This window comes from Sebastes fasciatus, chromosome 14, assembly GCF_043250625.1.
Source record: "Sebastes fasciatus isolate fSebFas1 chromosome 14, fSebFas1.pri, whole genome shotgun sequence".
Classification (NCBI taxonomy): domain Eukaryota; kingdom Metazoa; phylum Chordata; class Actinopteri; order Perciformes; family Sebastidae; genus Sebastes; species Sebastes fasciatus.
In genome coordinates, this window is record NC_133808.1 from 13,052,318 (window position 1) to 13,065,663 (window position 13,346).

The window sequence follows — 13,346 nt, forward strand, 5'->3', positions numbered from 1 at the left end:
CTAGAATAAAGTCATAACTTTATGAGAAATAAAGTCTTAATATTACAAGAATAAATTCATAATATTATGAGAATAAAGTCATAACTTTGCGAGAAAAAAGTCATAATATTATGAGGAAAAGTAGTAATTTTACGAGAATAAAGTCATAATATTATGAGAAAAAAGTCATAATTTTACGAGAATAAAGTTATAACTTTACGAGAAAAAAAGTCGGAATATTATGACAATAAAGTTATAATATTACGAAAAAAAAGTCGTAATGTTACGAGAATAAGGTCATAATATTATGAGAAAAAAGTAATAAGTTTACAACAAAAAAGTCGTAACTTTACAAGAAAAAAAGAAAATAACACGTTAAATTACTACTTTATATTATGACTTTATTCTCATAATATTACGACTTTTTTTCTCGTGAACCTATGACTTTATTCTCATAATATTTAACGCAAAATCCTGAGCCTACCAGTGCCACACACAGACGGGCACGGGCACGAGCACGAGCATCACTCAACAGTATGCTGAGTGTGTAGGGGTGTTGTTCTCTCTGTGTTTTACATACTTAAATAATCATCTAGCTTTTCTTACACCCGTGGATTAGGACTGGAAAAGGACATGGGCGGTGCCCGAAAGCTCTAGAGGCAGCACACAGGTACAACAACAATATATAACTGTTAACTTAGGTCAGGGGTCAGCAACCTTTACGCTGAGTAAAGAGAGTTTTTAGGCAAAAAAACATTTGAGCATTGTGATGAAGGTAACACAGTTTATAGTCTAAGTATATAGTATATAAGTCTAATGCAGTGAGGGCCAAAGTGCAAATGTACTACGGAGTATTGGGGCCACATTGAGGGAAAAAAATCTGAGATTTACAGAATAAAGTCATAACTTTACAAGAAAAAAAGTCTTAATATTATGAGAGTAAAGTCATAATATTACTAGAATAAAGTCGGAATGTTCCGAGAATAAAGTCATAACTTTACGAGAAAAAAGTCATAATATTATGAGAATAAAGTCATAACTTTACGAGAAAAAAGTCATAATATTATGAGAATCAAGTCATAATATTATGAGAATAAAGTCATAACTTTACGAGAAAAAAGTCATAATATTATGAGAATAAAGTCATAACTTTACGTGAAAAAAGTCATAATATGAGAATCAAGTCATAATATTATGAGAATAAAGTCATAACTTTATGAGAAAAAAGTCATAATATTATGAGAATAAAGTCAGAATATTATGAGGAAAAAATTCTGAAGTTTACGACAAAAAAGTTGTAACTTTAAGAGAAAAAAAGAGAAAAACACGTAAAATCAGTACTTTATATTATGATTTTATTCTCATAATATTACGACTTTTTTTATGGCTTATTTTACATACTTAAATAATCATCTAGCTTTTCTTACACCCGGGGATTAGGACTGGAAAAGGACATGGGCGGTGCCCGAAAGCTCTAGAGGCAGCGCACAGGTACAACAACAATATATAACTGTTAACTTAGGTCAGGGGTCAGCAACCTTTACTATCTAAAGAGCCTTTTTAGGCAAAAAAAACATTTGAGCATTGTGATAAAGGTAACATAGTTTATAGTCTAATATATAGTATATAAGTCTAATGCAGTGAGGGCCCAAGTGCAAATGTACTATGGAGTACTAGGGCCACATTGAGGGAAAAAATCGGAGATTTACCAAATAAAGTCATAACTTTACAAGAAAAAAAGTCTTAATATTACAAGAATAAAGTCTTAATATTATGAGAATAAAGTCATAACTTTGTGAGAAAAAAGTCATAATATTATGAGAAAAAAGTGGTATTTTTACGAGAATAAAGTCATAACTTTACAAGAAAAAAAGTCGGAATATTATGACAATAAAGTTATAATATTACGAAAAAAAAGTCGTAATGTTACGAGAATAAGGTCATAATATTATGAGAAAAAAGTAAGAAGTTTACAACAAAAAAGTCGTAACTTTACAAGAAAAAAAGAAAATAACTCGTAAAATTACTACTTTATATTACGACTTTATTCTCATAATATTACGACTTTTTTTTATCGTAAACCTATGACTTTATTCTCATAATATTACAAAGTTTTTTCTCGTAAACCTATGACTTTATTCTCATAATATTTAACCCAAAATCCTGAAGCGCTGAGCCTACCAGCGCCACACACAGGCACGGGCACGGACACGAGCACACTCAACAGGGCTGAGAGTTGAGTTGAGTGTGTGTTTAGGGGTGTTGTTCTCTCTGTGTGTGTGGCTTATTTTACATACTTAAATAATCATCTAGCATTTCTTACACCCGTGGATTTGGACTGAAAAAGGACATGGGCGGTACTGAAAGCTCTACAGGCAGCACACAGGTACAACAACAATATATAACTGTTAACTTATAGCACCTCTGATACCTCTGTATTTAAGTTACTCACCACTCAAAGTCAATTTAATTTATAAAGCCAGAAAAAAAAGCTTCTCAAAATGTGTTTCTGTACAACAATAACCCCTCAATATTATTATAATGTGTCATAATTACCCAAAAATATTGCAGTATTACTTGAGATGCCTATACAGGTGCAGCAACACTTTGCACACTTTTGGACAGATATTTTATTTAGATTTAAAGAAGTTTTGTCCCCAGAAAGTTTTTAAAAAGCACAAAGCATTGTAATATTCTGACTACAAATTAATATTATTTTTATTTAATTATGCAAGCTACATTTAATCCCTGTATTTTAACTTGTAATATTTGATGTCTTAGATTCTCATTTTGTTATTTACTTGTGTTAATTAGCAATGCTTTATTGCCAATCACTGCTTCTCTGAAATTGTTGTTTGTATGATAAATAACTTAAATCTTGAAAATTGACTTTTTGTATGGCATACTTTCTAGACTCTGTTTTTTCCAAACTACTTCTTTATAACATGCCGACAAAAAACTCCTAATATACTGTAGTATGTCGGAAAAACAGTCATAGTATCGTGTGTCTAAAAAAGTAATTGTATAGTATGTCGAAAAAGTCATAGTATAGTACCTTAAAAAAAACAACATAGTATGTTATAAACAGAATAATTGCTGTAGCCTGATGAAAGTTATGGTTTCTTTTTTTATGTTGTTTTATTGGAATTTGTAACGTTTGGTACTTCTAGTATTTGGAAAAAATATGCTTGCTGCATACTTGCACCCACTCTTATGTCTAGGCAGAAACTAATTAATATCCTTTAACATCCATCCTAAAAAAGAAAAAAAGAAATTTGACAAATTGTCGGTTGACCTTGCCTTGACCAGAGAAAGGAAATTTCACTTCTCTAATATGAAGGGATGTGAAGTGGGGGGAACGTTTCCTTTTATCCTAGCCACTTCCTGCATTTTGCTCATTATCTGCACTGCATATACCAAGATAACACATTACATTACATCCACATTCACCACCACCCCCCACCCTCACCCACGTGCAGATGAATAAACAGCTCAAATATGAACATTTGTTCAGAAGGACTGCACCAATGGTTTTGTATGTTTTAGCTCTTTTATTGCAAATCACAAATACTTTAGATGATCATTTTACTAACTGAAAGATCCAGAAAAAAATAGTAAGCAGACCTTGAGTTTTTTCTGAGGTGCAGAATGAATCTTCAAGCATTTATAAACTGTTTTAAACCTACCTTTGAATGAGCTGTACACATGTGTAAATACATGTTTTATGACACTATAAGGATTTGTTCATGTGATTACAGCTATGTTAAACTGTGTTTTCAATCATTCATTTTCTGCTTATACATCAGTTATAGATGCATCATAGGCAAGTTATAATTGTTGATAAATACAGATTGCATACGAAGTACCCCTCCGCTCAATCCTCTCTTTCCAAGACTGTGGTAACGTAAGCCGCCGAGTGCAAAACCGTGGTAACGCCGTCCGTCTCGCTCAGAGGTCATCCTTACCGTAATAACACTACTTTAGGAGCAACAGAAGTCAGACGGCGGCTGGGAGTACCACGGTTTAGCACTCTGCGGCTCACATTACCGCAGTTTCACAAGCATGTTGGAGAACTACGGTGGCCTTCAGGTAATGTAAAAACGCAAAAGGCTCTCTCTAGAGCCAGTATTTGGTTTGTCCGTTCTGGGCTACTGTAGAAACATGGCGCAGCAACATGGTGGACTCCGTTAAGAGGACCCGCTCCCTATGTAGATATGAAGGGCTCATTCTCAGCTAATGAAAACACAACCATTCTTAGTTTCAGATGATTAGACACCAATGAAAACATAGTTTTGAATATTATATTCCATTTCTGCTAATAGATCCCCCAAAAGTAACACACTGTTCCTTTAAAAACATAATGTAATAAATAGTAGTAGTTCAATGTTCTTTCATTTGCTTACAACTACATTTTAGTGTGTTATAAACCACTACAATGTGTTATAAACCAAACAGTATGTGTTTCTATACTGTCTGTAACTGCATGTGGGTTTAATGTGTTAATAAGTTGTGCACACATCACAGTGAACATCAAGTCTGCATTAATCTTTGTCAAAGTTAAAGTATTATTACAAGGTAATGCAATACAGTACTTTGAAATCAATCTGCACTTCAGCTGCACAACCAGCAACAGTGTAACATTGACCAAAATGAATGCAGACTTGATGTTTAATATTGATCACACAACTCCATAAGGCTTGATTACCAACCGGTTAATGGGGCAGGCCCACGTTCACTGCATGTCACGTGTTTTTGGTAATTTGACTTGCAAATTTGCACCACTAATGTACTATATCAATTACATTATTACCTAATGATGTAGCCCTGTCTTGTGGTGTGGCCCCTGTGTCCAAATTTAGTTCAATACCCTTGTTATTTTTTGTTGAAATTGTGCATTCAAGATATATTCATAAATACAAAAGTCAGAAACAAAAAATAAAATGACCATAAACCAGCACAGAAAAGCTGTTGCCAGTTATTAATATTCCAGTGTACGAGTATTAGTCGGTCTCTGGGTATATAGTGAAGTTGCCATATGTAGTCTGTACTTGATGGGAGGCAACAGGGTACACACGAGGGGTTAATAGAGGCACAACAGCTAATGTTTGCCCCGGGGCCCCTCAACAGGTTAATCTGGCTGCGCTCAGCTCCAGAAACGTCTGCTAATTCATTTTCACACTATACAGAATTGAATGGAAAGCAAGAGGCACCTGGAACAGTAGGAAAAATAGATTAAAAAAATAGATAAAATGGTACAACTGTAAATTATGATTAATGTTTAAATTCACTGGCGTGGTGCTTTGATTGACTGTACCAGTAAGTGGTTGCCTTTAGATTGGTTATAGTGGTTGCAATCATATTTATTAACAGCCAATAACAGTATGGAGGGAAAATACATCCTTTACCTGCTGCAGGCTTAGAGGAATAAGGCCTGTGTTATTTGTGATCAGGCTAATTTGATTATGTTGAAAGTTTTCATACTTTATTTAAATCACTTCACAGAATTCACAGAAACATTCACCTCATTACTTTACCTCCTATTTATTGAATCAAAGAAGGATTTAAAAACAGTGGTGGACAGTAACCAAGTACATTTACTCAAGAAGTACATTTTTGATCTACTTGTACTACTATTCATATTAAGATTTTACTTTAAAAAGCTTATAAAACACACATTGTTAAAGATTAAACCAGTGTGAAGTTGAGTCTCCTTGTCACATTTCTGATGTCTAGTTATTAGTATTTACACCAAAGAGACATTTCCCTCTAAACTTCTCACATGGTTTCATTTAAATAACTGTTTGAGGTCAATTTATCTAATAGTTCACAAAATAGCAAAGATTTGAGAAACATTTTTTAAAAAAAAGTATCATAAATGTATGCAGAACGCAGCAGAACTTAGTCTTTTCTTCTTTCCTTTGCATTAATCATCTCATGACCCCTCAGATTTATCTTGTGACCCTTTGGAGGGGGCCGACCCCTATGGGTTGGAAACCACTACCCGACCAGCTACAACAGTAAAATGCTGCTTACACATTGAAGCATCTGTATTAAAAGAACAGTGTGTCACATTTTGGGGGATCTATTAGCAGAAATGTAATATAATATTCATAACTATGTTTTCATTAGTGTATAATCACCTGAAACTACGAATGGTTGTGTTTTCATTAGCATAGAATGAGTCCTTCATATCTACATAGGGAGTGGGTCCTCTTAACGGAGTCCGCCATGTTGCTGCGCCATGTTTCTACAGTAGCCCAGAAGGACAAACCAAACACTGGCTCTAGAGAGAGCCTTCTGTGTTTTTACGTTACCTGAAGGCCACCGTAGTTCTCCAACATGCTTGTGAAACTGCGGTAACATGAGCCGCAGAGTGCTAAACCGTGATACCACCAGCCGCCGTCGGACTTCTGTTGCTCCTAAAGTAGTGTTATTATATTAAGGATGGCCTCTGAGCGAGACTAACGACGTTACCCCGGTTTTGCACTCGGCGGCTCACGTTACCGCAGTCCTGGAAAGGGAGGAGGTAGCGGAGGGGTACTCTGTTGGTTGCAATCTGCAACCACGCCACTAGATGCCACCAAATCCTACACACCGGTCCATTAACAATGTAATAATGTCATAAATAATAATATATCAGTCACAGAGGCCATTCTCTGCAGAATAATAAGCGTATTTTGCTGATAATACTTCTGTACTTTACTTAAAGTGGGATTATGAATGTAGGAGTTTCACTTGTAATGGAGTATTTCATATTGGTCCTGAAGTAAAGAATCTGAATCTCTTTCATCACTGTTTAAAATGAGCAATATTATTGTTGTTGTGTGGAGAAATTCATCACTTTTTTTTTTTAGTTTGGGTGCTTGTTATGAAAACACCTTTGGGTTTATCGTTTCAGGTCATTGTGTCCTCTTTTCCCCTTGTAGAGATGTAAGAGCTTAGTTCTCTCACACACACAACAAATGGTTAAACTGAAGTATTCAGTCTGTTATAGGCTCGACTGAATACTTAAACTCAGCTGACTTGTTGGCCCACGTAGGACTGCATCATTGTCCAGAGTTTGCAACCTCATGCCACCAAAGCCACTGAATGAGCGCACTGTCTTGTTGACCAAGGTCAAATCTCTCCTAATGCACTGCAAGTCATCATGTTTTAAAACCAAACCATCAGTTAAAGTGCCGCTTTCACTTCACTCCTTCTGCCTTTCACCTCAGATCAGACCACAGCAAGTTAAAGCAACAGGATCAAAAGTTCAGTCACATTTATGTTCTTTTCATATTGTTTGTCCTGCAATAGATTTACATATCAGTGATAATCTTTTTGTGTTGAACACATGCAGCGTCACTGTCAGTGCAATACTGCAGCCTGCAGGTTAAACTGTGTACAACACCACATGTGGATGCACAATATAACTTTCTAGGACGGTCAGAATCTATTCAGCTGTCGAGCAAGTTACTGACTGTGATCAGTTAAATGATTGATTTCTGATTGGCTTTATTATTTGCTTTCTATCCATCTATCTATCTATCCATCTATCTATCTATCTATCTACTTATCTCTCTGTCTGTCTGTCTATCTATCTATCTATCTATCTATCTATGTTTCCCTTTATCAGGGATCAATTAACAGTCTTATATTTCACTTTTTATTTATATATTTATCTTTTTTGTTGTATAGCCCCCCCACATTATCACATACATTTCTAATAGGCAGGTTTAATCAAAGGGATAGCAGGTCAATGATTGGCCCTCTGGTGACATGTGACCTATAGCCGTTGATTTATTACCTGGAAATGTTAACTTCTCCATACCTGGGAGTTCACCGTGAAGGTTAGGCGGGCTCTTGCTGTTGGACTGAGAACATCAGTTCAAAACGTTCTTCTTTCTGCTGGATATTTTTTATCCTCTTTCAGCGATGACGACAAAGAGGCAGTTTGGATGGCGAAAGCTATTTCTGATACTCACAGGTAGGCTTTATGCTTGTATTCTTTCTCTTTTCTATAAACCACTGCCACACCTTTGTGGTATTATCACCCGTGTTAATCATTAATCCAACTACTAAGCCGGAAGCAGGGTTGTGTTTAACTCACCTGCAGTTAAAACCATTTATTCAATCTGCCTTGAAAGAAACACACTGTATGTTATATTTAGTGGCACAAACATAATGTAGTTGAGGTTGTTCATATTAAATCATACCAATGTTTCTCCACCAATTTTGCAAAAATACCAAATAATTGACTCTGACTGGGAAAGAGATATATCTGTCACTATGTATTTGTTTTTATTTCAGTACTTCCCTGCTGCAGGAGTTTGCAGGTTTCTATTCCAGAGAAAGAATATGAGGTTGCAAGAGGAGGTGATATTATTTTGACCTGTTCCTTCATCCCAGCGAGACCAATCGCCAACGCACTCGTCCTCACATGGGAAGCTTCCCCTGACACTGTTGATGATCCAATGGTGAGAGAGTAAACTAGCTGCATGCACAATGTGTGCTTATAACATATTCTTAATATTCTTCTTATTCTTAGCATATTGTGGTTAGTTAAAGGGGAAAGATCAGTTTACTCGTCGTGGGGAGTGCTCCTCAGCATGTGAACACAGTTTGTCTTTATCTCGGCTTGGGCTCAGAGGCTACAAAATTAGAACAGAAAATAAAACTGGGGGCGTGGGGTGTGAAGGACGTGGGTGTTTACAAGACAGGGAGTGTCTGCATTTGAGCTGCATTATGGGAAGTGTAGGATCCAACATTTTTTCAAGGTCTCTGGTGCAATGTCATGGTAGTAGCATACTAAATTGCCAAGTACCACTTTACTGTAATAAACAACATCCCATCAGTAACATATCCATTTTATTTTCATATTATTGTGTACCTGAAAATCTATTAACATTCTCAGAAAACTGCCCACACTGCGTCAACTTTTAAATCAGTGATTTTAAGTGTGTAATAGTATACACTGTATTCACATCAAGACTGTGGCAATGTCCTTCTTAAAATGGACAATGATTCGCTGTGGTGAATAACAGTTTCTATAAGGAAGTGTAAATTTAGAGCATACGAGTTCCTCCCTGCTGTGTGTAGTGGTTATGACCTTTGTCCTTTGAATAAATAAAGAATAAAGCCTCTTGCACGTGACATAACTCACTGCTGCAGACATCAGTTGGTAACAAAACGGAGAATTAATGCTACAGTTTTAATTCAGCAAAACTTTACACGAAACAATTTATTTTATAATTTGATAAATAGTTACAATAAATTGTACACAAAATAATTAATCAAAGAAAAAGTATTGTAGCAACAATGAAGCTGATGACTGAAAATGAAACTGCAGAATGAGTGTAATAATCAATACTTCTTACACCGTAGCTGCATCGATTAATCTACAGATTATTTTCTCGATTCATCATTTTGTCCATAAAATGTCAGAAAATAGTAAAAGATACCCATGACTAGTTGTGTAAAGCCTAAAGTGGAATCATCAAATTGCTTGTTTTGTCTAATCAACAGGCCAGAATCTAAATATATTCAGTTTATTATCACATAAGACAGAAAAATGCAGCACTTGCATCTGCTTTTATTTCATCACAATAATAACTACAATAACATTTGTATTTCATGCCATGTCATATTTTATTTATTTAGCTTAACAAGGCTGCACATGATATCTACCTACCTAAAAGTGCCATTATAAAATAAAATAAAATATGAAATACAAGTGTTATTCGGAAAATGTCCTAATGAAACAAAACACTTTTGAAAAAAAGGCATTTTGAAATTAAAATGTCTATAATGAAATAAAAAATATTTAACTTGAGTTATTATGAAAATGAATAATGAGTTGAGTTTTAATAATTTCACAAATTCATTCAAACTCGTGTGTATATTATTTTCATTCATTTGAGTTATTTTGTAAAGTCTTTTTTATATATTTAATATTGAAAATTTGGGGGTTCCATACTGTACATCATATGATCCCTAAACATTATAATGTGACGGTGAAATGTGGCATCACATTGATTATACTAACATTATGATACTGTTGAATATTGAGTCAGCATTTATCGCTCTATATCTTTGTAAAATATGTTTGTGTTTATTTCTCTAGAACATAGTGGCCACCTACTTTATAAACAATCCGATTGACATTGCACCTAACTATGAGGGCAGAGCCTCTATGGAGGTTGACATCGACAGACAAGTGAGCACGCTGCGCTTAACCAAGGTGACCATGCAGGACAGCCGCAATTACCAATGCAGTGTCTTGATCCCCAATGATGATGAGGGAACAACAGCTGCCGCCACCTCCCTTTTGGTCCTGGGTGAGAATCAACCACTGACATGTTATTTGTCTATTGTGAATAATTATATTAATATGTTGTCTCCATGAATATGTCAAATAAATTCTGCTTACAAAGTGATTGTAACTTTTTAAGTTAAATTCTTTGTTTTTTTCCAGTGCCTCCCTCTGCACCGATCTGCAGCATTCAAGGAGCAGCAGAGTACTGGCACAACGTCACCCTCACCTGCATGTCTGAGGAGGGTTCCCCAAAACCCCTATATCAATGGAGGACCGACAATGTTGACAACACTCCCAGAGAATTACCACCCAGGACAACCGAAAGTATGCATTTCAACTATCCATGTGTTACCTTGAAGCACCCAGTTCCCATCATGAGTGTTGATGTAAACAATGGCCCATCATCTCAGCATTGTTTAGCCTAATTTGTGTTATTATGTTGCAGAGGAAGGAAGGCTATCTCTCGTCAATATTTCAAGAGAGACGTCTGGGTTCTTCATTTGCACGTCAACAAATCGAATTGGTTCTGCCAGCTGCAACTTGACTTTAGCTGTGACGCCCGGTGAGTGTTTTAAACATAGACTGTATATAAGAAGGGGACATAGTCACCATGACGTCACCCATTCGTTTGTGGACTGCCGTTTTGAAGCCTTGAGTTCGGCATTTTGGCCGTCACCATCTTGGTTTTTTGCAACTAGAAGTGACACAAGAGGGTCAATCAGACTTCTTTTTGCAACCAGAGGAGTCGCCCCCTGCTGGCTATTAGAAAGTGCAAGTTTAAGGCACTTCTGCATTTAACATGATTTAGCTGCTGCTCCCTGTAATAAGTGTAGTGTGAACACACCTTGCCTTTCCTCCTTTCTCCCCAGGCGGCATGAACGTTGGGTCCACTGCAGCTATAATTGGAGGAGTCCTCGCAGCTGTCGTGCTGCTGGGGATTCTCATCTACTGTTGCTGGAAGAAAAAAGGCAAAAAGGACAAGTATGCTGAAGGGTATGTGTGATATATCAGACATCAGATATATCAACATCAAAATTGAAGCCAAAGCATCTTGATTGCCCCCTGGTGGCTGGCTGCAGTATAGGTCATAAATCCTGCCTCCTCCATGTTAATGAATGGGACATGGGTTAAACTTAAAAGTTAAAGTAGACGTCAAGTCATTTTGTCACAAAGATGGTTTCTGTCATTTTAGGTAGTTCTTGTCACGTTGATGTATGTTCAAGTGTTCAAGTTTGGTTTTAATTAGTTATTTGATGCTATAAAAAGGAGGTGGGACGTCATGATTGACAGCTGCTCTGAGTGAAGTAGCATGTTGCTAACGTAGGTGGCTCACGCTAACAAGCCACTGCCGTGCTCGGCTTGTGATTGGCTCGGGCAGGTGTGTAGGCGGGACCAGGCCCCCGATCACTACTGAACAGACTCTGTATCCAAATGACGTCAAAATCTCAAGATGGCAGTTCCCGTATCTGGGATAATTTGGATTCACTTTTGTACAATGGGAGGAAGTGGAGACGCGTCGTCCTTCAACATATACAGTCTATGGTTTCTACTACTGTAAACCACCAACAAGAATTATGTTGGTGCTTTAATTGTTAGTATCTAAGTGGTGTTTACAGGTGCTTTAATTAGACCATCCAAAGACCAAGCCTCACCATTTTCTCTTTCTTTTGTGTATTTTTCCCGTTAGTTCCCCCGGTGAAGCAGAGTATTATGACAGAGATGCTCCTGAAGCTGGAGAGCAGTACCAGGATGACAAGTCAAACAGCGAGACGAAGCAGGTCAACCAGCATGAAGACAAAGACATTGTTCCTCAAAACAATTACGTAGAAGGATCCGCACACAAGTTTGAGGATGATCAGCAGAGTTATATTAGCGGTAAAGAAAAGCATGATGGCAAAGGCAGTGATGTTGACTCACAACGTTACCAGGACGACCAGCACGATCGCCATCGTGGAAGTCGCGATCGCCTTGACGATGAACGTGAACGTAGCGGTGGCAGTCGTGATCGTCTTGATGATAAACGTAACCATTACAGTGGAAGCCGTGACAGGCTGGACGATCAGCGTGATCGCCACGGAGGCAGTCGTGATCGCCTTGACGATCAGCGCGATCGCCACGGAGGCAGTCGTGATCGTCTTGACGATCAACGCGATCGTAACGGAGGCAGTCGTGATCGCCTTGACGATCAACGCGATCATAATGGAGGCAGTCGGGATCGACTTGACGATCAACGCGATCGTTACGGAGGCAGTCGGGATCGCCTTGATGACCGGCGCGATCGTTCTGGTGGAAGCCGCGATCGTCTTGATTACGCTGACGATCAATACAGAACCAAGTATTAATAACCTTGTGTTACTGAATGTATGAATATATATAATATATATATAATATATATTATATATGCACTAAAAACATTTTACTAGGTTTACGAATTGGCTTAAAGCCCTTTCAGACACAATGCGATTTGAGCTGACTAGAGGTTCAGCGAAGTCATGGAGGACAGACGCGCTGGTGATTTGCTCGACGCAGCAAAAAGCCGCCATGACCATTGGAAATAATGGGTTTCAGAGCGCAGTGGTGCCATTGTCGCGTTGTGTCTGAAAGAGCCTCAGTGCCTGGTCACGTCATAAAAAGACAGCAAACCTAATTTAATCCTCACAAATACTATAAATTGTCTTATTACACGGTTTTGTTGAATACTCTATTCTGAGACCCGCTAGCTGCACATTAACCCGCTTATTACACCGCTACTTACTTAAGAAATCAATAATTTGACACAAAAACGGTCCTCCAGAGTCCAACATCAGAACTGCTCCCATAGCAACAGACTAATATACATAGCAACGGACTGCTATAAAAAAATAACAGACCGTGGAACGTCGTGATTGACCAATCAGAATCGAGTATTCAACAACGATGTGTAATAACCAGTTTTAATGGACACCTGTGAGCCAATCAGGAACTATTCAGAACACAACTTTAGACCTTACAGATGGGACCTTACGCTCCAGCTTTTAATGGGACATTTTTAAATATCTACCAATCAGGACCTCCGTAAATAGGTCCCAGAGAG

The 13,346-nt window shown here is 37.4% G+C and overlaps 1 protein-coding gene across 1 annotated transcript; it reads left to right on the forward strand.

Moving 5' to 3' along the window:
- Window positions 1-7,763: 7,763 nt before the first annotated feature.
- LOC141782491 (cell surface A33 antigen-like) lies at window positions 7,764-13,027 on the forward strand. The gene is made up of 7 exons (XM_074658911.1): window positions 7,764-7,945; window positions 8,269-8,435; window positions 10,082-10,295; window positions 10,433-10,597; window positions 10,719-10,835; window positions 11,143-11,266; window positions 11,961-13,027. Exons 1-7 carry the CDS (start codon window positions 7,894-7,896, stop codon window positions 12,613-12,615), a joined length of 1,494 nt encoding a protein of 497 aa, XP_074515012.1. The 5' UTR covers window positions 7,764-7,893; the 3' UTR covers window positions 12,616-13,027.
- The last annotated feature ends 319 nt before the right edge of the window (window positions 13,028-13,346 follow it).

What these genes read in the sequence shown, in the direction of transcription:
- LOC141782491 (XM_074658911.1), top strand. Translation starts at nt 7,894, where the DNA reads ATGACGACAAAGAGGCAGTTTGGATGGCGAAAGCTATTTCTGATACTC. An exon ending in GCTATTTCTGATACTCACAG is followed by an intron (nt 7,946 to 8,268) that starts GTAGGCTTTATG and finishes TTTTTATTTCAG; the next exon opens with TACTTCCCTGCTGCAGGAGT. An exon ending in GACTTTAGCTGTGACGCCCG is followed by an intron (nt 10,836 to 11,142) that starts GTGAGTGTTTTA and finishes CTTTCTCCCCAG; the next exon opens with GCGGCATGAACGTTGGGTCC.